The 27,965-nt window shown below is 45.2% G+C and overlaps 5 protein-coding genes across 8 annotated transcripts; 2 read left to right on the top strand and 3 right to left on the bottom strand.

Annotated features, from left to right (window-relative positions):
• Positions 1–158: 158 nt before the first annotated feature.
• YIPF1 (Yip1 domain family member 1) lies at positions 159–7,115 on the bottom strand. 2 transcript variants are annotated; one of them, XM_032696178.1, is made up of 10 exons: positions 7,055–7,115; positions 6,764–6,837; positions 5,963–6,096; positions 5,304–5,384; positions 5,111–5,198; positions 4,877–4,993; positions 3,821–3,987; positions 3,066–3,248; positions 2,049–2,143; positions 159–489 (listed from the first exon to the last, which is right to left on the bottom strand). In XM_032696178.1, the coding sequence occupies exons 2-9, from the start codon at positions 6,792–6,794 to the stop codon at positions 2,054–2,056; spliced, it is 891 nt and encodes a 296-aa protein (XP_032552069.1). In that variant the 5' UTR covers positions 6,795–6,837; positions 7,055–7,115; the 3' UTR covers positions 159–489; positions 2,049–2,053. The 2 variants fall into 2 exon arrangements, with proteins under 2 accessions (XP_032552069.1, XP_032552068.1); XM_032696177.1 differs by having other exon boundaries at positions 5,963–6,126.
• A 1,142-nt stretch (positions 7,116–8,257) lies between these two features.
• Positions 8,258–13,356, top strand: DIO1 (iodothyronine deiodinase 1). Of its 2 annotated transcripts, none has more exons than XR_004358500.1 (4): positions 8,258–8,670; positions 10,035–10,174; positions 10,920–11,119; positions 11,580–13,356. XR_004358500.1 is itself a non-coding variant. In XM_032696175.1 (4 exons), exons 1-4 carry the CDS (start codon positions 8,340–8,342, stop codon positions 11,643–11,645), a joined length of 741 nt encoding a protein of 246 aa, XP_032552066.1. In that variant the 5' UTR covers positions 8,261–8,339; the 3' UTR covers positions 11,646–13,356. The 2 variants fall into 2 exon arrangements, 1 of the variants encoding a protein (XP_032552066.1); XM_032696175.1 differs by having other exon boundaries at positions 8,261–8,670; positions 10,035–10,178.
• Positions 11,315–15,174, bottom strand: HSPB11 (heat shock protein family B (small) member 11). Of its 2 annotated transcripts, XR_004358501.1 has the most exons (6): positions 14,989–15,173; positions 14,364–14,470; positions 13,998–14,066; positions 13,425–13,468; positions 12,715–12,933; positions 11,315–11,636 (listed from the first exon to the last, which is right to left on the bottom strand). XR_004358501.1 is itself a non-coding variant. In XM_032696180.1 (5 exons), exons 1-5 carry the CDS (start codon positions 15,084–15,086, stop codon positions 12,826–12,828), a joined length of 426 nt encoding a protein of 141 aa, XP_032552071.1. In that variant the 5' UTR covers positions 15,087–15,174; the 3' UTR covers positions 12,712–12,825. The 2 variants fall into 2 exon arrangements, 1 of the variants encoding a protein (XP_032552071.1); XM_032696180.1 differs by lacking the exon at positions 11,315–11,636 and having other exon boundaries at positions 12,712–12,933; positions 14,989–15,174.
• A 122-nt stretch (positions 15,175–15,296) lies between these two features.
• On the top strand, positions 15,297–21,878 carry LRRC42 (leucine rich repeat containing 42). Its single transcript, XM_032696171.1, has 8 exons — positions 15,297–15,376; positions 16,230–16,717; positions 18,793–18,924; positions 19,961–20,079; positions 20,478–20,566; positions 20,650–20,763; positions 20,921–21,005; positions 21,393–21,878. Exons 2-8 carry the CDS (start codon positions 16,245–16,247, stop codon positions 21,647–21,649), a joined length of 1,269 nt encoding a protein of 422 aa, XP_032552062.1. The 5' UTR covers positions 15,297–15,376; positions 16,230–16,244; the 3' UTR covers positions 21,650–21,878.
• A 2,908-nt stretch (positions 21,879–24,786) lies between these two features.
• LDLRAD1 (low density lipoprotein receptor class A domain containing 1) lies at positions 24,787–27,938 on the bottom strand. Its single transcript, XM_032696686.1, has 5 exons — positions 27,846–27,938; positions 27,008–27,284; positions 26,445–26,582; positions 25,785–25,913; positions 24,787–25,048 (listed from the first exon to the last, which is right to left on the bottom strand). The coding sequence occupies exons 1-5, from the start codon at positions 27,936–27,938 to the stop codon at positions 24,903–24,905; spliced, it is 783 nt and encodes a 260-aa protein (XP_032552577.1). The 3' UTR covers positions 24,787–24,902.
• Positions 27,939–27,965: the final 27 nt, after the last annotated feature.

A 27,965-nucleotide genomic window follows, 5' to 3' on the forward strand; every position in this document is an offset into this window, starting at 1 on the left:
AACTAGTCCACGTGAAGTCCGTTTAGTAACATCTTGAAAGCCTCAGTGGCGGCACGGGCTCGCCTCAAAGGCGTTCAATCCTGTCACAACTCTGCCCCACCCCTTACTAAACCCTTCCCACAGTTTTAGAGCCTCACGGACAAAATACAAATCTCAAATCGCCTTCAAAACGCTTTATTGAGAGGCAAAGAGCGTGGCGAATGTAGACCGAATTAAAAAACAAAACAAAACAAAAACCACAAAACTAAGAAAAAAAAATACCCAAACAAACAAAAAAATCCCTTGTGTTATAGATTGTGATCAATGGTTTGCTCTGCTCATGGAACCAGTGTCTCCAGTGAGCATGGGGATGTCCGTATGTCCATGGGACATCGCTGTCTGTTCTGCTACAGAAAACATCCCCCATTCTTGCAGTTTCCATGGTCTTCAGCAAAAAAAAAAAAATCTAAAATAAAATTACTGTACAGATGGAGAAACCGGCATTGTAATCTGAAAGAGACAAATAACTCCCATGAATATTTCAGCTCGTCACCAGAGGACACAGTAAGGCACACATTTAGATCTAAATACTAAAATTCATTAGTGTCGTATTGATTCTTATGAGGCATCTGGGATGAGAAACTGATCTTGCAGGAGGAAAAGCCACTAAAATTGACCTGCATGATTGGATTGCGTCATTTTTTATTACCACTTTTGCTAGGCATATTTAGCCATTATTTATTTTTATTTATTTTAAATCTAATATAGCTTCTATTCAGAAAATACTCTAATTTCCACATACACACTTGTGGCTTGTAGAGGCCTGGCCTCTGCATGTTTATTAGCCTTTTCCTGGACTTGCTCCACAGAATTATCCAACAGAATTCAAATGTCATCCGCTGCTGGCAGCACTCCCAGCTACCAGGAAGCAAACCCTCAAACTATCCCACACAAGTAATGCAGTCCGTAGGGATGGCTCAGGCTCCAAGTCAGCCCTGCCCAGAGCCTAAACAGTTAGCAGCCAAGGCCTTTGAAAAAGATCTGTACTGGAAAGGATTTGACTTCACATCTAAGGACAGATGTGTTTTGCTGTCATCCCCCTGCACACTGTGGGGAATCAAATCTATATAATCTGGAAGCTAGGGGAAACAGAAACAAAGCCTGGATGATACCATTCTACCCACTGCACTGAAGAGACAAATAATTTAAGTATTCACAATTGTGTATTTCAGTGGCATCAGGGTCTTCTGTTTTGTAACACTTACTTTACTAAGGTTTGTGTATGGAAACATAAACCTGCTAAAAAAACTCATAAGCACACACTTTATACTGAACATTTAATCATTTTAAAGGACTAAGCATGGTTTATTGTTTTGGTATATTGTTTTTTGGTTTGTTTTATTGGTTTTTTTGTTTTGTTTTATTGGTTTGTTTTATTGTTTTGGTTTATTGTTTTGGGGTTTTTTGTTTTGTTTTATTGTTTTGGTTTATTGTTTTGGTTTTTGTTTTGTTTTATTGGGTTTTTTTTTGTTTTATTGTTTTGTTTTATTGTGTTTTTTTTTGTTTTATTGTTTAGTTTTATTATTTTGGGGGTTTTTTGTTTTCTTGTTTTGTTTTTTTTGTGGGTTTTTTTGTTTTGTTTTATTGTTTTGGTTTTTCTTTTTTTGTTTTATTTTTTTATTTTATTGTTTTGTTTTATTATGTTTGTTTTGGTTTATTGTTTGGGTTTTTTGTTTTGGTTTTTGGTTTTTTGTTTTGTTTTATTGGTTTTTTGTTTTGTTTTATTGGGTTTTTGGTTTTGTTTATTGTTTTGGTTTATTGTTTATTTAAATGTGTGTGTCTTCACGAAGAAGAAAAGAAACATAACACGTCTCTGTTCCTCAGAGTCTTTTCAGGTACTTAAAACTTACAACTGAAACAAAGTTCCTAAATGGTATTTATATATACACCCCATTTGGCAAAATTGGCCTGTTAAACCCTTTTTCACTCAACCACAGTGATGGGGAGAAGTTTCAAGATGTCTGTGATGATTACAGAAAAAAAAAACAAAGTTGAGATTGGATTCTTACCTTACTTAGTGACTCTTTGTTGTTACTGTTGTTCCATTGTGAGCAGGGATAATAGGTGCAGGAAAATCAAGTTCAGGGGCATCAAAAAAGTATGCCTAACAGTATTATTACAGAGGAGAAAAAGACTGTTTAGAGAGAAACAAATAGTGCTGTGTCATCCCAGCCCTTTCTTTCCACACCCACTGTTCACAAGGTACAAACACAGCACTGAAATGACACATTTGGATCTTTTTCTGTTTTTATCAAAGTAGAAAGTCAATTAAAATGGTGCTCTAAACTGTACTTTTAAATATAAGTTAGCAGCCGAGGCCTTTGAAAAAGATCTGTACTGGAAAGGATTTGACTTCACATCTAAGGACAGATGTGTTTTGCTGTCATCCCCCTGCACACTGTGGGGAATCAAATCTATATAATCTGGAAGCTAGGGGAAACAGAAACAAAGCCTGAATGATACCATTCTACCCACTGCACTGAAGAGACAAATAATTTAAGTATTCACAATTGTGTATTTCAGTGGCATCAGGGTCTTCTGTTTTGTAACACTTACTTTACTAAGGTTTGTGCATGGAAACATAAACCTGCTAAAAAAACTCATAAGCACACACTCTGTACTGAACATTTAATCATTTTAAAGGACTAAGCATAGTATTCTTTGAAATAAACTGCAACTGGATAGTATACAGATTAATGCTTTGCATTAAATTGTGATGAATCCCAGGTAAATTCAAAACTGTTTTGTGAGAGTTGGACTTGATTATCCTGATGGGTTCCCTTCCAACTTGAGATATGCTAGCATTCTGTAATTGATTATTGAATTTATTACCAGCACTGTCAGGGTCAGATTGGCATCAATTTTTGCTACGTTTAAAATAATTGGAGTTTTTACTTTGGAGGTTTTTCACAAGTCCTATAATCAAAGGTTTTTCCACCAGCCAGCCAACCCCTCCTTCCCTGTACCAGAACATGTCACCAGTCCCAGGAAATCACAATTTAGGGAAAAGGAAGGCAGTGTCCTACCAAACAGCCAACAGCCAGCAGGGCATGGAGCAGAAGGATGGTGCCCACGGTGGCCAGTGCAATCCTCCGGTTGTCATCTCGGACAGCGGGCCAGAAGGTCATCACCAAAACAGACCCTGACAGGCACAGGGAGAACACCACCAGCACCCAGCGCACCACTTTCTGTGGAATGATCCACAAAATCTGCAAAAGGGAGGAAAAGGATTGTCGAAGAGGCTGTGTGAAATAGGGATTCATTTACTTAAAGCATTGTTCTGTGACATTTCATCACTTCCAGCCATTTTGTGCACAAATTAACTCACGCCTTACCTGACATTTCTTTATTTGAGGAAAGAATAACAGCAGTGATGAGCTTTACTCCCAGACATGACAAGAGTGTGTCCCCTGAGTTAAGGCACTCCCACCAAGGTCTTTCCCTTGCTGGAGTGGCCCAGAACAGTTCCTGCCAGGGAAACTTGTCCTTGGAGCCATCCTGCACACTGATGTCTCTTCCCTGGGGACACACACATCCCAATTCCTGAGGCTACCTCGGGCTGTCTGCCAGGCTCACCAGCAGCATTTTACTTGGATTTGTTACCTCTGGGGCAATGACCTGTTCTGGGCTTTTCCAGCATGCACAAGACATCTTTACACTTCAAAAAAAAGAGTAAATGACTTGCCCAGTCCCCAAGATTTTGACTAATGTCAACAATATAATAAAAACCAACAAATTTTCTCAACCAGGACATGTAAGGGGGCACTCTAGCCATACTTACCGCTGTGGGAATGTAAATGAAGAGGGAGTAGCCATATACACACACTATCTCCAGGAACGAGTAGGAGACAATGTTCATAACTTTGCTGTTCCTCCACATCAGGAATCCCCAGAGAGCAAGGGGAACAAGCCAAGCATATGCATAAATCGTTGTTGCTGCTATGGACACTGGAAATACAACAAAAGGTTTAATGTCCTGCTTAGAATCCAGACAGAATCAAAGATGTAGAAGCATTCAGCCTGAAAACTAGAAACATACCTGTGAAGTTACTTTCAAAACAAAGTCTGAATTATTAACAAACAAAGTACTTTGCATTTACATCTAGTTTACACCCACTACTTTGCCAGCACTTGAACTTAGTTTAAAAGTAAAACTTGAGAGAGTATTCCCTTCATATTTTCAATTTATTACCCCTGTGTACAAAATGCTGTTGGTTACAGTATGAAAGGAAGAGCTATGGAGGAAAGAAAAGCTTAGTTAAAAAGTACACTATGGATTTTGGAAACAAACAGAAGCTCTGTTCCTTTTCAGGGACAGCAGCCTTCTTTGTAATACAAAGACAGATATAGACAAACTGCCTCCTCACTCTTGAGTTCTTTAGGGCACAGATCAGTTGAGCATCTTTAGATTATTTTGGAGTTTACCAGACAGTAACAATTTCCAGCCTTCAGTAGGTCATATGGGTAATTAATTTAGTAATTTTCTGCCTGAGGTCTGCAGGTTCCTAGGAGGCCACAGATCCAGAAAGGCACCTACAAAAGCACCACTGTAGCCACTGCTGGGCTTTCACTCTGTACAAGGGGACATCCACTAAGGCTAGAAAATAACTGCTCTAATTACTCCTGCTTGCTCTGCTAAAACCCTGTACTAATTTATGCCAGTCACAGCTCACTTTAAGGACTTGTTTCACATCTCTAAAAATTTAAAGACAGCAGTAAATCAAAAGACTGCTGAATCAAAGCTGTGACCTGTTTACTTCATTAGCACATAAAAAACCAAAACCAAAACCAAACAAACATCCAAAACCAAAAATCCAAACCCACAAACCTTACAAACCTTTTCTGAACTCAGGCACATAGTGGTATGTGGGTTTGCCCAGATGGATGAAGAAATTCGAGAGATTGCCACTAACAGCAATGGTGAAGACAAGTGTGGCACATATCCAAAACGGACCTGAAAAGAGAACAAGTTCAATAATGCCTCTTCTGCTCCCTTGCTTTTCAAGGCTAGCAAGTAAAAAGAAATACAGACTCGAAATATTTAGCACAGAAAATAACACCTCATACGTACCATAAAGGTCAGGATTGCTGCGGATGTACAGCCTTACAAAGTTCTTCCCTGGCACTGGGAACACTGAACCTTTGATTCGGTCCAGGACCTATAAAACATACAGACTTGTCTGACTAAAAATACAAGAAAGAAAAAAAACCTCAATGGCTAAGGCAGAGTTCAGACAAGTTCTCCTCTGGAACAGTGTATTAACCTGGTACGTGTCCACATCGAAGAAGGTCTGGTAGTACTCAAATGTCCAGAAAGGGGCACTTTTCTTCTGTCCTGCAAGCAGCTGTATGGTGGGAAAGGCAACATGGAAAATGTTACAAGCAAGCAATTTATGCATTACTAGCTCATTTACACAGTAGTTACGTGATTTCTGTACCCAAACAAAAACCAAATTTAACAGGGTGGTGCTTCCTCTGAATTATTTAATGGCTTCCCTTTCCCTATTTAATACTTGTCAGCAACTAGTCTCTTATGTCCCTGCAAGCAGAATCTGGCCTGGGGTTCTAAAGAACAGCCTGATGCCACCTCTTGCTACATCATTTGTAACACATGCCTTAATCAGCATCACAAGGGACCTTAAAGCTCATTTAATTTCAACCCCCTGCGTGGGCAGGGACATCTTCCACTAGACCAGGTTGCTCCAAGCCCCATCCAACCTGGCTTTGAAGACTTCCAGGGATGGGGCAGCCACAGCTTCTCCGAGCAACCTGTGCCAGGAACTCACCATCCTCCCAGGGAAAAAAATTCTTTCTAATATCTAATCTAAACCTATTGCCAGTTTGAATCCATTCTCCCTTGTCCTGTCACTACGTGTTCTTGTAAAAAGTCCCTCTCCATTCCTCTTGCAGGACTGAGTATTACCTCTGTTTTATCGGAGTCGTCGGTCCCCAGTAACTCGTCATCCTCTTCCCTCCCTGGCTCCTGCTGGCGGCTGTGCTGGTTCTTGGGGATTTCGACTGGCTCATCAATGCTTATGGTGGTGGCATCAGGATTTGCTGCAAGCAAATTAGCTGCATCGTCAAATTCTGCAAACAAGTACATTACAAGACAGGCGATGATCGATCAAGATACTAAAATTTCTGTTCTCATGGCTCAAAACCCCACATTAGGACCCTGAGACAGGATAATCACTAGCTTAGGCATGTCAGATATGATCTGTTTCTCAAAGCCCAAACTGATACAGATCAAGTTCAACGTTTACTTAGTCAATGAAGTGTGAGGCTGCCTTCCCTGCCAATCTGCCTGCAGGATGACACACTGGCACCACCGGAGCCTGCCTTCCCTCCCTGCTATCAGCTCCCTGCAAGGGCAGGGGGAAGCTGCGTGATTTTAATATTCTCCAAAAACTGACAGGAATTTTTCTATCAACAGTTAAGGAAGTCCAAAACCACGGCCCTTCCCAGGTTACAGAGTGCTCTACGCGTTTCCAGCTTTCACTTTTTACCACGAAGGATATCTATCAGTCAGTGATGCCAGTCAACCCAGTTACAATTTTTAGCTCGCCAGCAGCACAATTCCACCCCAGAAAATTCACCACCTGCAAAACTCCCAAGGGCGCTTCTACTCGGAGAACGCCCAGAATCGCTCCCAAAGCCTCCAGCGCCAGGCGGCTCCCCCAGCCGGGCCCCAACCCCGCGCCCGCACCTGCGACACCGCCTTTACCTTGGAATTTGAGGTCGTCCGCCGCCGCCATTCATCCGCCTGCGTGGGGATCCGCTCCCCGGGGCTCGACCCTCCTGCAAGGGCACAGAGGCAGCGCTGGGCCGGGCGAGTCCCGCGCCCTGCCCTGTGCCAGCGCCGTTGTCACCGCGGCCGCGCCCCCACGCTGCCCCCGCCCGCCCATGCCCCCCGCGCCCCCCGGCCCGGGGCACCCCCACACCGGGTCAACCCCGCAGCCCCACACCGGGGCAGCCCCGGCATCCCCCACGTTCCCCGGCGGTGACACCCCCGCACCTCCGCCAGACCCCGCACCGGCCCCGCTCCGCGCCCTTAAAGGAGCCGCGGCCGCCGCGCCGCATCGGCCAATCAGCGGCCCCGCCGGGCCCCTCCGCGCCCCCGCCCCTCGGAGCGCAACCAACCCGTCGCGGCCGCGCCCGGTGCCGGCCAATCAGAGCCCGTGCGGCGCTTCCGGGTGCGCCTCCGGCCGCCCCCTTAAAGGGCCCGCGCGTGGCGACGTCTGAATCTGTGAGCTCGTACACGGGGTGTGCGTAATCAGATGTTTGTTCAGTCTGTTACAAGTGGACGTCACATACTGGGATAATTTACATTTTTATCATAGAATCACAGAGTGGTTTGCGTGGGAAGGGACCTTAAAACTCATCCAGTTGCAAATCCTCTGCCATGGGCAGGGACACCTTCCACTAGACCAGGTTGCTCAGAGCCCCGTCCAGCCTGGCCTTGAATACTTCCAGGGATGAGGCAGCCACAGCTTCTCTGGGCAACCTGTGCCAGGAACTCACCACCCTCACGGGAAAGAATTTTTTCCTAATATCTAATCTAAACCTACTGTTGGGGGAATCCATCCTCCCTTGTCCTGTCACTCCAGGCAGTAAACAGACTCTCTCCATCTTTCTTGTAGGCTCCTTCAGATACTGGAAGGCCTCAATTATGTCACCCCGAAGCCTTCTCTTCTCCAGGCTCAACAGTCCCAGTTCTCTTAGCCTTTCCTTATAGCAGAGGTGCACCATCACTCTCATCACCTTGGTGGCCTCTTCTGGACTCACTCCAACAGCTCCATGTCTTTCCTGAGCTGGGGCTCCTAGAACTGGATATTATATATATGGGGTTATATCTACTTTTTTTTATCCTTTAAGCCCCAAAGTGTCAAACCCTGGTGTGTGGTGGAGCCCCAGAGCAGGCAGAGCAGGAGGAACTGTTTGCACAGCATCTGCATCACCCCAAGGCCATGAGCATCAGCATCTTAGTCTTTAGTCTGGGATTCAGGGAGAACATCCTGATTCAACCCCTTTCAGTAGTAAAATACACTACACATTTGTGAATAAACCTCACAGCTCTGCAGTGAGCACAACACATCCACCCTTTGCTGCAAATGATGCCTTTGGTGCAGCTGGAGGGAGCACCACTGGCGGGCTCCTCCCTCATGCAGAGGCTGAAGTGCAGAGAGTGTGCAAGGGAAGGCAGAAATTCAACTAAACACGTGAACACTTTCCTCCCCCTCCACCTTTGCCCCTGTCTCTGCTGTGTTCCCACCGGGAGCAGCCAGATCTTCTCCAACACAATGTTCAGCATCAAGATGTTCCTACAGAAAACCCTGATTCTTCTGCAGGTTACTCTGTCTGTTGTTGTTGGCAAAACACTGATGATATTGTTTCCCAATGCCATGAAAAGATACATCCTAAAACTGGGCGAAAAGAGCAGAATGAACAAGAATCCAAAGTTCAGCTATGAAAACTGGGGTCCGACTTTTTTCAGCTTCAAGTATTTGCTCTTTGTGCTGAAGGTGAAGTGGAAGAGGCTGGAAGATGAAGCCTTCGAGGGACACCCTGCTCCCAACACGCCAGTGGTGACCCTGAATGGGGAAGTTCGTCACCTCTTGGATTTCATGGGAGGTCAGTAATTAAGCCATGTCAGATGGGTTTGCTATGCTGAGACCATAAATGAGGGATGCTGAGGGAACAGGGACAGGCACCAGAACCTTTTGGTACTTGTGAACCTTTTGCAAGAGCTGGCTTTGCCTGGAAACACCTTTTACTGAAAACCAAGATAATAATTTGTTTTAGGGAGAGAAGGCCCAGAACTGAACCATGTGCAGTGATTCAGGAGTGTTGGCTGTTGTTCCCTGTCGGTACAGAAAATCCCACACCAGCTCCCTCAGCCAGTCTAAACCCTAGAAAGCACAGGGTGGGTTTTTCCAGATCCAAGGTGGCTGGAAATAAAAGCAGAAGTAGCTGCTTTGTACTTTGTCCGCTGCCTCCCACCGAGATCTCTGTAGAATGTGGAATTAATCATTAAGCTGCAGCCTCCATCCCCATGGGAGGGATTACATCCTTCTCTCTCTGCTTTTCTAATTATATACAGATATTTATGTAGAAAATGAGATGCAAGTTTGGAAAGGAATACACAGCATCTACAGGAAGGTACACTTCTATTAAATTCTTCAGGATGTGAATCTATGTTAGCAGCCACTTTTGAAGTTAAACCCAGCCAGAAGGAAGGTCTTGAACAAATTTCATGTAATTTAGCATAACCAGACTAAAAGAGCTGCTTAAAAATCCTGCAAGTTCTCTTAAATCAAGGACTTGCAAACAGATGCCAACACCTGTGGCACATACTGTTAATTTGTAAGCAACTGCAGACACTTTTGCCAGTGGCTCGTGTAACATTAGTTTAATAAATATTATATAACCAGGGTTCTGTTTGGACAGGAAATTACAGAAATACATTGAAAGCATTAAAGCCTGTGATGCATCACTGAAAAGTCTGCAGCTTCTCCTCAGCTCAGCTTGAACTGACACCTCTGAAAAAAATCAGGACATGTCCAACAGGTCCAGGAAAAGGCACTAGGGTACTGTGCTTCATGGCCATCCCTGAACCACTATCCTTGGAAAACCTTGCAGATGGGCCATGTTTAGTATTGGTGAAGTTGCTCTGTACTAAGGATCTTAAGGAGGCTGTGCTACATGCTCTATGCCAGTTCCCTATCCCAAAACATTGGCTCTTGTGATGAGGAAAAGAGAAGCTGGAAAGGGTCCCCTCAGTTGAACTCGTTGCTGGATGCAGCACAAGTCAGAGCCAAGGAAAAGAAAGCATCTTTATGCCTGTTTTATGTAGATGTAGACATTGTGCTGCTGATTTTAATGACCAAAGAAGGTTATGGGATAAGTGTTGTCCAGGAATCTCAGTGTATGCATTTAATTCTGCTCTTCCTCCTTCCTGATTTAACCACAAAATGTCCTTTTCTTTTTTCCCCCAGATAACCGTCCTTTAATCCTGAATTTTGGAAGTTGCACCTGACCTTCATTTATGCTAAAATTTGATGAGTTCAACAAGCTCATCAAAGATTTTGGCTCAGTAGCAGATTTCCTTATCATCTACATTGAGGAAGCTCATGCAGTAGGTACAGCACAAATGGCACAGCTGATGCCGAAAGCAGCTTCATATGTGTCATTCCCTTTAGGAAGAAAATGTGTTAGAGCAAAGGAGGGAGCTTCAAATGGGAGAAACACCTTCCTCAAATCAAAAGTGGCAACACCACATCTAGGCACGAGTTTGTGTCTGTAATTCTCCAAAGCTTCTACTCACACACTTTACACAGTTACTCCTGCTGAACACTCAGCTCTGTGAAGGACATAGTTAACACCTTTACAAAACTTCCTCTCAGTGTTAGTACAGCTCCTTTTAGAAAGTGGAAGAAAAGACATTTCATAGAACAAAGGTTAGGTGTACAATGCCAGCATGTTATATGTTTTTAAAAAAAAAAAAAAGATTAATTTTTAACATGTCTCAAGAACAGGATGCAGACTCCAATAGGATATATGTTCCCCACCTTGTATCTTTCTAGGGTTGATTTATGTGGGAAAATTTCAGCTAAAAATATAAAAAATATTTCTGAATCCAGGGCAAGGGTAAAATAGAATTTGCTGAAATTAAAGAAAAAAAAATCTTGGGACCGCTTATTTGAAAAGCTCTAGTGATCCCATACTCTGAGGTGGGCTTTCATTTCATGGCAAGCTTTGGTGTTAGGAGTAAACTGCAGGATTTTTTAATCCAGTTTTGGGATATGACACACACACACTACATCTCTGCCCTACACCCATTCAAAGTGCTCTTTGCTAAATCCCTTTCTCATTTGTTTTAGATGGATGGGCTTTTAAAAACAATGTTGTTATTAAAAATCACAGAAGCCTTGAAGATCGAAAAATTGCAGCACAATTTCTTCAGAAAAATAATCCTTTATGTCCAGTGGTTTTAGACACTATGGAAAACCTGAGCAGCTCAAAATATGCTGCGCTGCCAGAACGACTCTATCTGCTTCAAGGAGGGAAAGTCATCTACAAGGTAAAAAGTATCAGTAATAACGAGCACAATATGCAAAGGTTTTTAAATTCCAAAATAATTTGAGACCGCTTTACATTTATTTAATTCAGTTTGAGAGCTAAAAATTTCACAATTCACTGTAACTATGGAGAGAAATAAAGATCCATCAAAACCAGCCTGGGCCTTTAAAATGTACATATTTGATGTACACCTCAGTCTTGCTCAAATATTTATCTTTTGGCTCACTACTAACCCTAGGTACATCTAAGCTGTGAGATCCAGGAACACTTTCCAGCTCCAGGATGCAGACATTGGCACCATCCCAGTGACACAGCAGGGTGCAACCTGTGCATACACCATCTCCTGCAGTGCAAAGGGAGCCCAAGCACACCTGCCCACAGTTCTGGTGCAGCTGCTGTGCTCCAAAGGACTTCTGCTCTGTCTGCTTGAATATCACTCTGTCATTTTATTGCCTTTGCAGGGAGGATTTGGGCCTTGGAATTACCACCCCCAGGAAATACGTGCCATCCTGGAAAAGCTGAAATAGAAAAAGAAGAGGATTCAGAGTAAAGACTGGATAAAGAAGTTCAAGAACAATTTCTCACAGACATAACTGTAAAGAAAAAAAAGATTTTAAAAATAACAAGATACAACAAGAAAAGGAATATTTTATGTACATCTAAAGAGCATCAGTAATGGGGTTCATTATGTGTTTGTCCAGAGGCTTTCAAGTGTCATCATTACAACCCCAACTACTGCTCTGTAGTATCTTACTCCACTTATACCACAAGCAGTAATGTGGTAGCTGGGTCCATTGAGCTCTCACACCAACACTTATATTTGTAAGGACTGGAAACCAACATTTACATGGGTAAGGACTACCCTGCAGGATAAACTTCAGGGGTGCTGACTCCTGCAAGAGTCTTCTGGCATGCAAAGCAACTGATTCAACATTACTAAGGTTCTCTTTCTCTTGTATACATACACCTGTTCCTAAACACTTTTACTGACTTCAGGAGGCTTCTGAGCAAGGCAATCTCCATCTCCACTTGTTTCCATGAATATTTGTTATGGCGGCCACAGCATAAAGCACTGACGGCTGTGACCTGATTCTAGAAAATATTTATAGAAACAAGGGATTCATCTACAATTATTAAAAGTCTATCAGAGCACTTCATATGTCTTCACATTATTTCCTTCCCCCCCCTGCCCCTCTCCCCCCCCGGTTATTTCTCAGCATTAGCAGTTTATATTCATCCTTGAGCTGATGAGAAAGTTACCAGTTTATGGACTTTTGAAGGACTTGCTAGACAGTAGGAAGTAGTACCTCCCATTTAAGTACTTAACATTTTTTTTCTATTCAGAGTGCAAGGGAAACATTTTAATTCTTGTATTAGGAAAGCCTGATAAAAATATACTAATTTAAATGGACTCAGTTATGCTCAAGTGTTCTAAACTGACAGTTTAGGTTATAAAATAAGAAAGCTGTTACTATAATTAACAAGAGCATGGCATTGTGGTTGGACTTGATCTTAACAGTCTTTTTCAACCTAAATGATTTTATTCTATCCTATTCCATACATTACACCAGCAGGGAATACATACTACATCCATACCTTCAAAAAAGCACTTTAATACAAGGTTCTAATAATAAACATTCTCTGCAATACAGCTATCAAGATGTCACTTCAGTACAAAAAAAATGGAGGTCCAAATTTAAGCTGGACTTAAGCATTTTCTGCTGTGCCCTCTGCCATCACCCGGTGCACTGACACAAAATGATCAAAGGCAGATTTGATGATGAAGCGCAAGTAAGTGGCCTGGAATTCAGGAAGCTGCAGAAGGAATAAAAAAATGTTATTGCATTCTCTGTAGCAACAAAACTACCAAACATTTGCAGAAGTTTGTTAGACAGAAGGATCTAGACACTTCCATGCCTGTCTTCCAATTGCACATAAATCAAGCTCTTTAACAACATCTAGCCAGCTTCAGAGTTTCTTCAGATGACAGCAATTCAAAAAAGTCTCATCACTCCTGAATTCTACAGCCTTTTAAAGGCAACAATTGAAGGAGGGAAGATTGCCACACTTCTGGAAAGGGCCCTCCACGTAGTTAGGAGCACTAGGCAGGTGCAATTTCATACTATAATCTACAAAGGAGCAGCTGGGAAATGCAATTTCATACCTTGATCTACAAATTCCTCTCTCTAACACCAACTGAGCAAATAATTGTGAATAAAGATGTTTGTTTTTTTTATAGATTCTCCCCACTTAGTCCAGACATCCCATTTCATGAACCACTACTGATGTACACCATAAATACTCACTGGAAATTCTTCCATTTGGAGCTGTCCTTCTGTGTGTTGCAAATCTAGAAAACATATTTTAAAGCAGATAATGAAGAATAATGTGAAATGCTGTGAAAAGTTTTCACTGCACTCAGAGTTCAAGTGAATTTAAGGACTATGATTTTACACTGCATATAGAAATAGTTCTTTTTTATTTTTACAAGGTGATTTAAGAGAACAAATACTTTTTTGCAATATCCCAGTGTGTATATATATCCTACTCATTACGCTGGGTTATAAAATGTCACTCAAGAGGCACTAAAAACCCCAAACAATGCAGGAAATGGCACTCTATTATACTATGTAAGCCTGTTTTTAATTTTTGGAACATAAAGTGCACAAGTAGTGCTTTTAGCCCTTATACAGCATTTTATTTTCCAAACAGCTACAGACACCAGCAGTGTTCATAAAATTCACTTAAACATGACTATTACATTAATGTCGAATAAAATAATCATCAAGCTACACTTTACTCAGCAAATAGACGTGAGGTTAAAATAATTGAAAAAGACCAACATTATTCCCACAAAATCCGTTTCTTCAGAGTCTTACCTTTTTCAATGCACTGTTCAAAACCCACGGGGTCTTTAGATACACTTCTTTCAATCCTTAAGGTCCGCACTAAAACACATATAAATTTGAGATATCAAAACAAGTTCTGATTCCTTATTGATAATGATATTTATTCCATCACTTTTCATCCACAAAGCACTTCAAAAGCATTAACTAATCCATTCTTCCTCTAACCTATGGACGGTTTGGCCGTGACAGACGATTCCTTTGTGAAGTTAAATCTTAATGGATCTGTTAAAAAGTGGCTACTTACAGATCATGACACTACTGTGATAATTTTCATAAAGGCACAGACACACATTTTAATATAGCACATATTACTTACTGCAAGACACAAAGTCTTACCCAAATAACACTGGATCGCGACTTTGCTGATTTTCACACATTTGGGAAAACCAATAATGAACTCCTGTGGGAACATGCCTGTCGTCGTCCAAAATGTTTCAGAATTCCTGTGGAGACAGCGAGACAAAACCCTCACCTGCACCTTTCCATCTATAACCATCTTGAAAGAAATTTATCACAGAAAAATATGGAGGGGAAAGAGGAAAAGCAAGGGGGAAAAGCAAAAGGAAAGGGGGGGAAACAAAGCAAAAGCAAGGAGGGGGGGGGAAGCAAAAGGAAGGAGGGGGGGAAAGCAAAAGGAAGGAGGGGGGGAAAGCAAAAGGAAGGAGGGGGGGAAGCAAAAGGAAGGAGGGAGAAGCAAGGGGAGAAAAGGAAGGGGGCAAGGAGGGGAGGGCAACAGAGGGGGGGCATTTTTATTTGGGGTGTTTTCAGCAATGCCCTGTATGACGATGGGGCAGCTCTCGGGAGGTATTTACACCTCAGTGTTCAAGGCTCTGTCCCCGGGCGGTACCACAGAACCAGGACTCACAGAACAGTTGAATTCTGCGGCGAAGGCGCGGGGCAGAGCAGCCCCTCAGTGCGGGGGGAGCCGCTCCCGCCGCCCGCGCCCCCGCCCGGCCCTCACCCGTCCGCCACGCTCTCGGCGGGGTGCTCGGCGTCGCTGGAGGTGGCCAGGACGAGCACGGCCCCGGCCGAGCTCCGGCACCAGTCGGTGGCTCTCATCGCGGCACGGCCGGGGAACCGCAGCTGCCGCTGCCGGGCAACGGCGGCCCCGCGCCCCCCGCACGGCCGGTCCCGCCGGGGGCGGTGCGGGAGCGCGAGTTCGCCCCTCGCAGGGCGGGGGGGACCGGGCGGGACCTCCCGCTCCCGCCGTGCCCCGCTCCGCTCCGCCCCGGCCCCCGCCCGCTGCCCGCCCCCGGCGCGGCCCCGCCCGCCGCCCGCGGGCGCTGCGGGACGGGCGGCGGGAGCGCTGAGCCCCGGCCCGGCTGGCGGGGCGGCCCCTCCCGGGGCAGGTAGGTGCGGGCTGGGCGGGCGGCCCCGGCGGGAGGGGGGGCGAGCGGGGCTCTCGCCTCGCTGCCCGGGTGGGGACCCCTCCCCTTGCGCCCCTGGGAGCTGCCCCCGCTCACGGCGCGCTCGTCCCCGGGCAGAGCCCGATGTCTTCACAGTCCCTTCCCAGGGCAGCCCTCGACCCCCCTCCGGGTTGGACCCGATCTCCTCTCCCTCCTCCTCCAGCCCCCCCATCTCTTCAGCACCCCCGTCCCCCCTCGGGCAGTGCCCGATCTCCCCCGGCCCCGCAGGACCCGAGCCCCAGGCTCCGCAGGGCAGGAGCTGAGGGGATCCCGTCCCTCCCCTGCCCCCCGCCATGGCAGCTCTGAGCCCTCCTGCCCCCGCCAGGGCTCCCCTCACAAACCAGACCCCCGGGCCCCGGCCGGGGAAGGGGCACCAGGAGATGCCCACCCTCGCAGGGAGGGAGGTTCCAGCAGGCTCCATTGCCCAGCTGCAGTCAGACATGTGCCCTCCTCCTCATCCTCCTCCTCCTCCCCCCTCCTGCAGCAGAGCCAGGCCTGGCTGTGGGGGCCACTTCCTACACAGCCACAGCCCCTCTGCCCCTGCCCCTCCCTGTGCGGGGCTGGGATCCATCCCCGGGTCTTTCAGCCAGCCCAGGGTTCAGTTCCCACTTGGCTGGGGTTTGTGGTTTGATGGCATCCAGCTCACACCCCTGCTCCACACAGCCTGCCCTCCTGCCACTGCAGGGCTACGTGGCTGTGCTCAGGGCTCTAAGGGGAGCTGCCAGGTTTGGGGTCTTCCCTGAGTCGTGTTTTCCTCTGTGGCTATTCTTCACCTGTCTGTGGTTTGTTTTTGCAGAGCTGGTCCAGGGGAATGTCTTACTGTCTCCACTCAAAAAGCCATTTGGATACTGGGCCAATATACGTGCGTGAAAATGGGAAGCTGCATGTGGTAAATCAGGGTGCAGGCGGCATACAGGATGTCACTCCCAAAACAAGACCTTTTAGGCTGTTTTCCAGAAGTTTTTCAGTGGAGCTTTGCATGAACAGGGAGGACGATAGGGCAAGGAGGCAGAGGACCGATCATTTCATCTTCACGTACACTAAGGAGGGGAACCTCCGCTACTCGGCCAAGTCTCTCTTCAGCCTAGTGCTGGGTTACATTTCTGACAATGTTGATCACGTTGACTCGTTGATTGGTTTCCCAGAGCAGATTGCTGAAAAGCTCTTTTCAGCAGCAGAGGCAAGACAAAAGTTCACAGAGCCAGTGACGGGACTGAGAGCTCTACAGAAGTTTACTGAAGCCTATGGCAGTTTGGTGCTATGTTCATTGTGCTTGCGGAATAGGTAAGTCTGTTCGCTGACAAATATTGTCATCTGCCAGGGCTTTTTGCTAGCACACTTCAAGTTTCCCCTAAATTAAATTAAAAATATCTCTTGGGCTTGTAACACCACCCAATTTTAATTAAATGCCCTGAGCCTTATCTGATTCTTCTGCTTGTTTTTTTGTGCCATCCCTTTCCTACAAGTGCAGCTGCTGGTTTCATTCTAAGGTACAAATCTTAGAATGTACAGAGAATTACAAAAGTAACAGACAACAGACTACATCTGTGGTTAACTAAGAGGGGATCTTAGTAGAGGATTCAACCTGCAACATTTTTTAACAATAATAATCAGCACTTCCATGGCAATCCATGTGTTTAATGCCTTCTCAGGCATTTCATGGGATGTTTTTGTAATTGCTGTTTAAAAGCATTTCAACGTCCTTAGCTGACTGTACAGATAAAATACACCCTTGCAAACTGTCTGGGTTTATTTACTATAGTAAATAAAGCTTTTGCCCTGTCTCATTCTGGGGGCTCAGAAAAAGACAATCTGTAGGTAAGTAACAGGCTTTGAAGTCAGGCAGGTTTTACCTTAGTTTATTGTGGTTCCCATCCCCATAGTGAATGTGCTTTGACAAGGTCCTGTTTAGAGTCCAGCATTAGTTTTTCTATCTTCTCAATGTCCACGTCTTTCACTGAAAGTCTTGCCAAGCTTTAAACTGGATTATGTTTTTAAAGCCTTGCTCCTACTAAAGTCTTTCCCAGTAATATAACCAGTCTCTTCCATCTCTACACTTGAAAAAGGGATGGTTTATCCAGTTTAAAATCAAAGTACAGTCATATTCATCTGAAGTGCCAAGGGTGTTCTGAGCACAGTAGGAATGTTTGAGTAGAAGTCAATTATCCTTTGTTTCATCCTTTAAACCTACTTCCTTTTTATCTCTAGCACAGATAATTTTATGGGCTTAATTCAGAAATTAAGCTACTTCTGGCATCTTTTGCCATTACAGAAAGCTGAGTTAAGTATCAAGTCTTTGAAATCCAGAGAGTAAGGCATTAAGGCATTTTCTGATGAATTTTATTTCTAAAAGAGGCCACTCTTCTTTCTCAAGAACTGGCTTGTTCTCTGACTGTACGTACTGCTTTCTGCATAGCCAAATTGCACAGCAGAGGGATTTAGGGGGTATTTTGGTAGGTAAACTTACACTGGGAGGATATTAAGATCCCTTTATTTGCATGGACAGAGAGGTGTTCTTTGAGGGATCAAATTAGTCAGCACCCCTAAGTTAAACAGTGAAGATGCTGACCTCGGGGTCTGTCTTGCCATGGGGAATATAAGGTAAATTCAGGAGAGATTAGTGAATTTGGAGCTTGTCTTGCCACAGGGGCAGTAAGAGGTAACTGCAGGGGAGGTATTGACGGCTACGTGCTTATTACTGCATACTCATGCCTGCCATTCTTTAGTGGTTTGTTCCCATCTCTAAACCTCCTACTGAATAGCTCCAGCACAGATGTTTGAGGGGCTGCAGAGTGAATCAGATCAGGGAACCAGCACAGCTAAAAAAATAACCTGCTGAGTAACTGCTCCCCGGGCTGTAGGCACAGCTCTGGGTAGTCCTGGACTTTATCTAGTCAAGTATTTTATCGACACATATAAAAAGTAAAATTTTGCCATTTGCCAAGCTGTCCTGAGACATTTGCAGTGGATTTTAAACCTGGGTGAATGTGGGTTTGTCTACACCCTTCCAAGATACAGAGGAACAGCAGTTTGTGAAGTTGTTTGTGATAAACTGGGATATCATTTTGCATTATTCTGAAATAATGCAGCAGTGATCTGTAGAGAAGTTCCTAACTGCGATGTTTGCAAGTCCAATATTTTGGATCAAAGCAAAACCACGACACTGATTTAAAGAGAAGACTGGGAATTCAGACATGTTGTGTGCCAACTGCACATAAAAAGGTACTTAATGCAGCTGGCTAATTTCTGTCAATTCTCACATAGATACTTTCCAGAAACAACTGCATTATGCTTGTGACATATGAGGCTATGCCTTCTTACATGCCTGAGCACTGATAGCTTTTTTTCCCTCTTTGCAGATACCTGGTTATCTCTGAAAAGCTAGAAGAAATTAAATCTTTCCGGGAGCTGACATGTTTGGATCTCTCCTCCTGTAAACTGGGAGATGAACATGAGCTGCTGGAACACCTCACCAAAGAGGCCCTGTCCAGGTACCAATTTCTTGACACAGAACTAAAAATGACACTTTCTTTCCTATCACTAAGCAGTTCAAAGAATCAGGCTGTGACTTTAAAGGGAAGTTTCACAGGCTGCAGTGTGTAAGGTTGAAGATTTTGGTTGTTCATAAAACCTTTTCTTGAGGTAAACAAAATACAGAATGTATTGTAAACAAAGCATGATTGAAAGCACATACTGAATTGTAAAAAGGCCTAAAAATATGCAAGATAATTTACTGTTTCATGTTGTTACATCAACTTTTTATAATTTTCATTGGCCAAGTAGAAACAGTACCTTGGAACAGTTTTACACTTTCATTTCCTTTTTTAAGAGAGAACTTTATCAGGCAAATTTTTAACAAAACCAGTGTTCCAGAGAAAAGATTTCTGCAAGTAGGAGATTGAATATTTTGTTAATTAACATCTAAATACAATAACATTTTAAATTTTGTTTGATACTAAAGATTGAAAAGTAGGAAAATTTGGAAATCAGTAGGCAGAATGACTGCTAATTAGGCAGTATTACTCGTGTATTTTGCATCAAGGTTTTGTGAAATGCTCTGGAGAATGTTTTAGTGTGATGTTTTTCCCTGAGTTTTGTTAATCTGTGTTATAATACCTCATTATTTTCTTTAAATCATTGCTGTATCTCTTATCAAATCTGCCCTCTCTCATTTTGCCAAGCATTTTTCTTAGTTTTGAGTGCATTTGAGTTTGGAAGCCTTGGTTTAAAGAACTTCAGGGTATAAAGAACCTTATTGTCTCTGTTAGCAAATATTTTTGGCTCTAGGATTAGTTTGTCACTGGAGCTCTGGGAATAGTTGCTCAAGTAGTGTTTCTCTTGAGCCAGCAGGGGCAATAGAGGGATATTTGTTAGTCCCACTAACCCAGGCTCCTTTCTTACTGCTCTTTACTAACGTTAACAAAGCAGACTGAAGGGTTGGCACAGGATGACACAGAGTTTTAGGACATTTTGCAAATTTATCTAAAATATTGACCATAAACTACATGTTTGTATCTCCCCTGCCAGTGTAAAACAGCTTCTCCTGAAAGACAACTCCCTGTCAGACGCCGGCCTTCGCAGGATGACGGCGCCCATCCGCGTGCTGAAAAAGGGGCTGGAGAATCTGCTGGTGTTAGACCTGTCTTGTAAGTGCCTCGTGATTTCACATTAGAAGCAACCTGTATCCTTTCTGATACAGAATTTACCTTCCTCAGTATTGAAGGAACACGATTTGTTGGTTCCCATGAGCCAAGTACTCAACCCCACATTTCACTAACAACTTTCCAGAAGGCACGGGCCATACCTGGAGTCTCAGCCACTTGCTACTTGCATAAATATTTTTGATAGGTTGAGACTTGGTATTGTAAATATTTGTATTGCAATCATTGGAGGGGAAAAGTCAGTCTTTGACTTGAAACATACTGAAAAAAGAAAAAGGCCAGCCCCCTTTGTTTCAGTATTAGCTTTTGGAACAAATACTTTCTTGGCATCCTGATCCTTTTTCCACATCATGTAACTTAGCTGACTTTACTTGACCTTACAGGTAACCCTAAAATCACAGATGTGGGAATTGGATATCTTCTTTCTTTCAAGAAATTGAATTGTTTGGACATTTCTGGCACAGGTCTCAAGGTAAAAAAGCATCTACCTAAGTTTACTGGACAAGTGTAATAAATGTTCTTGCCCTTTGACTGCTTTATTTCCCTTTTCCCCAGGATGTTGATGCTGTTATTAAGCGGATCCAAATGCAGATAGGCCTCGTCCACTCAAAAGTGCCTCTGAAAGAATTTGATCATAGTAACTGCAAAACAGAGGGATGGGCAGAACAGGTAAGGGGGGGTCTTCTAAGTCTGTTTTACTCTCTAGAAATTTGCCTTCCAGAGTACGAAATTGCTGAATAGGAAAGAATAGAGAATGGAGTTGTTTCCAATGGTATTTCTGTAAAATTTACAAGAAACATTTTAACTCCTTGCAATGTTATTTCAGACAGTTCTGCAATGGGAGCAAGCAGTTATGGAAGCCATCAAGCCACAGGACAACCTGAGATCCAGAACAGCAGCTCTGCGCTTCTGTAAGTCACTGCATGGGAACCACAGAGTGGATTTGTTTCCTTTTCTACAAGGAATATTTCCATATTTTCTTTTTTTTTTTTTTTAGTACAAATAGCATCTTGGCTGTGCAGTTTCATCCATTTCCATTTGTATAACTGCATTACAACCTGCTTGAGTTTTTTCATTTGTTAGACTGCTGGGTAGTTCAAGTACAGCATGGCAGCATATAACAACTGAGTTTTCTCCTTAAAATCCTGAGTCCAAAATATCGTATTTTTCCCTCTGCACATTTCAGCAGTCAGTATTCCAGGTTGGCTTGGCCAAAACTCTTTGCATCAAAACGTGCATTTTGCAGCATAATTCTGTTTTTCCCCAAAATCTAAATTTGATTTTTTTTTTCCTTGCAGATGGCAAGACACGCAGAATAGAGGAAGTAGTCAAATGCACGGTGGTGGAAGCAGAAACAAAAGCATCTGGAAACTTGCAGTTTTATAAGGAAAAAGTTCAAAATTGCCATTTACCTTTGAAAAAGGAGGTTGCGGGAAGCCACGAATTAAAGAACAATAGAAAAAGAGCTTTGGCTGAACAAGAGAGAGAAAGGACTTCCAAACAGAAGCATCTGTGCCTCACTGTGGAGGACTGGGATTTGTTAAATACCTACTGAGTCAGAGAGAAGTGGGTCTTTTGTTTGTTGTTTTCTTGCTGATGACAGGATTTAGACATATTGAGAGGGAGTAACAAAGAAGACCAGTACTGTTAAATCTGGTTGCTGTGCCATGCTTGTGGGTTAACCTGTGCTTGGGGAGGGGTAGAGACAAGAAGGTTGGTGATACTACTGTATATTTTCAATACATAATAATTTTTTCAAATAAAGGTTTTGTTGTCATCCTTAACCAATTCTTCTGACATAGGTATTATTCATGAAAACAGCTGGTCCTATCCCTGCTCCTCTCCTGCCTCCCAAGGGACAGGAGACAGATCACTGCAGCTCATCTCTGCTTGTCAAGAGCCCTGGGGAATTAATACTGCTTCTAGAACAGAAACCTCAGCCTGAAAGCACCAGGCTGTGCTGGTGGAGCTGTGACAGAGGGAGGGAGCAGAGAGGGTAAGCACAGGCCTCTGCAGAGGGGTCAGAGGCTGTAACCCTTTGATAACAGTTACTGCAGAAGCCCAAAGTACAGGGCCTTGAAGTTGTAATATATTCTCTCTTACAACCAAATTCACTACAGTTGAGAGCATTCTGTGGCTTAAAACACATGCAGTGTGCCTGCAATCCACTAACCATACTTCTCCATCTGAAAACATTCAGGGACATTTATCATTCCAATATGAATTATACATATTAGCTGTAAACCCCCTAGATACTTAGACCCATTCTGTGTTGGTCTGTACAGCTGTAATGCCACAGGTAACTGTTTATCATTAAATTCCTGCCCTGAGTGTTTTCTGTCAAAACTGGATGAGGTGCACAGTGCCCATGAGTTGGGCACTGCAACCATCATTGTGCTCTTAGGCCTTACAAGGCCAAGAACTTACTCCAGGTTTCCTCTACTAGTGCCTATTTAGAGGATATCTTACTTTTACACTGTTGTTTACCATAATACAACAACAAAAAATCAGCACATCCTCGGAAATCATGAAGAGGCCAAGAAAAGGAACTTCACCTCAAAAATACGTAAAGAGCAAAACCCCTTTCTCTCTTTGTTCTTATTGCTGAATTTTCCTCAAAAAGTGATTATATACAAAAAAAAGGACTACACACAAATGAAACAGGCATACTTGCATTCAAACCCTACTTTTTTCTTCACAGAAATTCAAGGCTATTAATAGCTCCCACTGACGGCTACATCAGCGCTCTGCTGAGACAAGCAACGGCACAGACTGTGACTCAAAGCAGGGGGGAGGAAGATGGCTGTGGTGCTCAAGTGCAGTCCTCCTCCTGAAGCTGCCTCTGATACAATGGCCACCATGGAATTTTTGGCCAGCCCTCTCACCACTGGAGATCTGCTAATCTGACCATGGAGAGAGGCACAATTTTTTTTACCAGCTGAGCATAAGGGTTCCTGTATTTTTTTTTAACAGCTGGTTAGTTCAGTCCTTAATAACTACAGTTGTTCCGCTATCCATATACAGTTTCCATCATTAGGGGTGAGATTTTTCTCTCCCTCCTGGGAAAGAAGTTCCTCTTCCCTGAGAAGAAGATGCTGTCCCTGTAGTGCTGCCTCTGAATCACCCACCCCTCCTTGAGCTCTCCTTAAGAGATGCTGCAAGGCTTCCCCAGTGGTTGCTTCACAACATACTTTGGGGTAACAGGGAACAACAGCAACTACAATAAGCCCAACTTAATTTACCAACCCCAGCCCAGGCTTCTTGAGGCATTAGGTGTTTGTGACTCTCCAGTAAATATGTGCACCTCCATTGCAGGCTTTGATTGAGGCTGGAAGCTCCAAACCTCTCTTCGGAGCCACAGCACTGAATGCACTGGGGTGACATTTTACAGGCACAGAGAAAACAAGCCCTCCACCCTGGCCAGGCCTGGAGAGGGACAGGTTAGTAAATGCAGCTTTAAAATCTCCCCATGCAGAGTTTTGCCATCTCATTCCAGGTTAAGTATGAGTCACAACACTGTAAAGCTATTTATAAAAGATCTCTCAGATCTCCAGCTTTATCCCAGCGACAAATGAGAAGCAACTTTCACCATTGATCCGAGTTATGGTGACATGCAGAGTTGCAGATCACAGGACAGAGAGGAAATGAGTGAACAGGGTTTTATTTTTAAATATCTGTGACCTAGGGGGGTGATGGGAAAAAGATCGCCTGATGTTTATTTTGGGCCTAAGAAAGTAAGTGCACTCACTGTAAATGTGGGTTTTCCTCAGAGACGATGTTTTAGAGACAGATGAGATTTTCAAAGGAGCAGAGAAGACCACATTTTTCTTAAATTTCAGTGTCATGCCCATACCTCTATCCTGAGGCCTGCTGTGAAGGCTTGGCTGCCTGATCCTGCAGTGCTGGCAGAGGAACAAAACAAGGAGCAATCGGATCTGGTGTCATCCCACACCGCCTTGGGAGCAGCACTTGGTTTTCTGCCACTCTCTGCTCTGAGGCTGTGACTTCTTTTTCCTCCCTTCTTTGTCAATTTTGGTGAAACATATCCCAGCTCCATGGCTGTTCTCAACCTGCTACGCTGCTGCTCCAAAACTGCACAGCTCTGAGAAAAGTAAAGTTTATCCACATGCTGGTTCCCTTTCCTGGCTTGCAGGGACAGCTACATGGGCACAGGGACAGTGATTTATCCCCCCAAACCCTGAAACCTCTTCACCTCAGTTTTCCCTGCCATTATGCTCTCCACATTGGCTTTCATGGTTTAAGAAGCGAGCAGGAGGTGGCCTGAGCAGCAGCTCCCCAGGGTGTCATCCTCAGCACAGCATTCCCAAGGAAGTGTCCCAGGAGCACCAACACATGGACCTCAAAGCCACTGCTGAAACCATCTGCAGATGTGTTTTGAATGCAAATAGAAGCTTCTCCTCCTGCCTGTGCCTGCAGAGGCAGCAGCATGTCCATACAGGAGAAACCCCTGGCCCAGGGCTGCCCAGACACCGTGTCTGTGCTGGCAGCAGCTGAAGAAGAGTCCCAGGAGCTGCACAGCATCGAGTGCAAGGCAGTAGAAGCCCATGTAGAAAGTGCTCATCTTCACATGACAGGAGAATCCTTGGAGGTGTCCCACAGTCAGTACCCAGCCTGCAGCATGGGCTGCCGTGTGCGCTTGGTCCCTGTTCAGTGTCACTGCACTGCTCCTGAGGATTTGCTTGGATTGGAGCTTCCCAAGTGGGTGGCGGAGCAGGAGGACAGCAAGGCTCAGAGGTGACAGTGTGGGAAGCACCCTGCTGTCTCCAGCACTGAGGGGTGCCAGGACTTCATGGCCTGCAGACGTACTCGTCCGACCAGCCAAGGCAGTCCTGGACACCATCCCGGCACAGCCTCCTGGGGATGCAGGAGCAGTACTCGTAGCGCACAGGGATGCAGCTCCACCACTCCCACCCACATGGGGGACAGGAGGCCACTGGGAAAGGTGGAAAACAGGCAAATGAAATGCTGAAATGCTTCTGCTGCACTGACCCCTTCCCTCCTTTCTTACATAGGTAAAACCCTTTCACCCCCCAGCAGAAAAGGCACTGGTGATGACCCTGTGACTGTGAACCCACCAAAGAAGACACCAGCTTTGTGCTACTTGTGGGGGACAACCATGGAGTGTGACATTGTGATGACCTTCACAGCAGACAGGCCATCCTGGGAGGAACAATGAGCTGTAATTCTTTTTTTTGTTGTTGTTTGAAACAAGGGAGGTGACTTAGGAACAAACCTGCTGCTCAGGTTTGTTTCAGCAAGAGGGGGATCTAGATGGCTTTGAAGCTGCTGAGGCTCAGCCCTTCCCAGCTCAGAGACGTGCCCATCTCCTGACCAACTACCAAAAGCCAGCTGGAATGGTCACTGCCTATGCACCACAGTGAAACTGCTCCACATCAGCAAGCCATGGAGGAGGAGCAACTTTTGGGTCTGGGAGCAAATCACGGAGCCTTTGCCACCTCGGCTGCCACCAGGCTTTGATACAGAACCCTTGGCAGCTGGTAGGATGCAACCTGCCTGGTTCATACTCACATCTTATCCCAGCTATTTTGTGTTTTAGTGGAGGATGCCAGCCTCCAGGCATTTCCAGCAGCATCCATGAGCACCACGCCTATACAACCTACTGCAATCCATCAGCAGAATAGACCTGTTGCCCAAGAAGAGAGACTTACAGCTCCCCGACTCATCCGAGCAGTCTCCGCAGTCGTTCATCCCGTTACACCTCTGATCGGCATAGATCCAGAATCTGGGGTTACTGCAGAGGAAAACCAGGTATCCTGGGAGGCTGTGGGGCAAGTCACCTGCCAGGGTGGACGCACAGGACATGCATAACTCCACTGGGCACAGACACTGGCTAAGAGGGAGATGGCAGCCACCAAAGGCTGCTATCATAGGGGGTCAGTCAGTCCTTCCCTATGCAGTGTCAGGGCAGGAATGATGCCATAGATAGGGAAACTGTGGTTGGAGAGGAGAAGGGATGCTTGTGGCTGAGCCAGAAGCAGAGTCTGAGTGCCCCAGGCTTCTGCTTTAATCAATTTTTTCCCAGGGTGACAGGACAATAAATTACCCATGTAGGCATAAAGCTTTACCAGTGGAGGAAAACTGCATCATGGTTTTAAAAAAACCCTAGGAAGATCAGAGGAGCTTGGACTCTTTGATCCCTGGCACGCCCACTGGGTTTTGGGCAGTGCCATCTCTCAGTATCTGCCCTACAAAGGATCTACCAGGCTTATCTGCTCAGAAGCACAGAACAGGATTAGAGGAACACCGGCTGCTCTGTCTCACAACAGGAAGACTAGTGCAGGGGGGATGGTCACAACAAAACCACTCACCACAGAGCTTCTCCTGCTCATCCTCTCCGTTCCTGCAGTTGCTGACTCTATCACAGACCCAACTGGCTGGGATGCAGGTCACTCTGTCATCACACAAGAAGCCTGTCCGGTTGCTGGGGTCTGTGCAGAAGCGGTTCACTGAGGGGAAAGCAAGAAATCCTTTACTTTCCCGCATTTTTAAGACACGAGGAACAGATCAGGGGGAATAAAGGGGGATTTCTGAAACTCATTTGTTGTTCTGGAAATAGCCAGGGGCCAGGATTAATCTCTGGCAGGACCACGGAAGAGTGTGAAGACCATACCAATCAGCAGTCTGAGGGATGATGGTGTTACCCAGAGTTATCCCAGCCCTATGGAGCAGGACAGTGAAGCTGAGGAATGGCTGGAGGCTGCTGGGGCTGTGCAAGGTTGACACAGCCCCAAACCACCCTGCTCATCCCTTTCCTTCCTCCTGGTCTGCGCTGGAAAGCATCACTTTCACACATGGTGCTGGACATGAGGGCTGTTCTCATGCATCATTTCTGCCTCCCTTACCAAGAAAATAACGACTCTTGGGATACAACCTGGTGCCCGTGGCAGGAGTCCCAGTGCCACCCCCAAGCCCACAGCAGCCACCACGACGAGCAGTGCCATGGCAGAGATGCAGACACGTCTCCACGTGCAGCCAGTGCAGGCACCACATGGATGGCAGGGCTCTGTTGGGAGGCAAGAGGAAGAGGTGAGGGGCTGGGAAAGGATCCAGCAGGGCTGAGAGGGGGTTTGGGGTATTTCAGAGGGGAACAGTGCAGAGACGTGAGGCTGATGTTTAGGGGGCTCTGCATGTGGGACTAGTGTGGGCTGCTGGGGTTTAGGGGTTGATAGTTGAGTTTAAGCAGCCCAACTCCAACAGTAAACACCTCCTCACAGAGAATTTTGCTGCTTGCAGTATGGAAGAATCCGTGCTGCTGTTACAGAGCACCGAGATCAAATGGTACAAACACCACATCTCTGTTGGAGCTCATCTAGTGGATTTGGATGCACAAGGGTGGAGAAAGACAAGCCCCTGCCCAACTCTGTGGGACAGCAGTGCCCCTGAAGCACAGGGCAGGTCACTGAAAGGCTGGGGAAGGTGCCCTCCCAGAGCCCACAGCAAAACTCCTCAGGAGGTAAAATTTGATTTTACAGCACTTTGGGCTTTCTGCCCCAACAAATGCCCTAGGTTTTCTCCCACAGAATGAGGCTGGATTATCAGCTCAAAATGTTGGGAAGGGGCCGAAGAGCTGCCCTTTCCGTCCCCAAGGACATCTCCAGGGCACAGCAACCTTCCAGGGACTCCAGTTTTCAGAAGCTGAAGGCCAAACCCACAGGCATTGCAACACAGTTGCAGCACAAGGAAGAGTGACGCCAGTCACCCACCCTCACCTCAGCAACCTGCTCTGCCTCTAAACCAACCCGGTATTTTCCTGCGTTCCTTTGTACTTCCAGACCAACAGCAAAAAATGTTAATGTGGTCATCTCAGAAACATTAAGACACTTAAGACA

This window comes from Chiroxiphia lanceolata, chromosome 9 (assembly GCF_009829145.1).
Source record: "Chiroxiphia lanceolata isolate bChiLan1 chromosome 9, bChiLan1.pri, whole genome shotgun sequence".
Classification (NCBI taxonomy): Eukaryota; Metazoa; Chordata; class Aves; order Passeriformes; family Pipridae; genus Chiroxiphia; species Chiroxiphia lanceolata.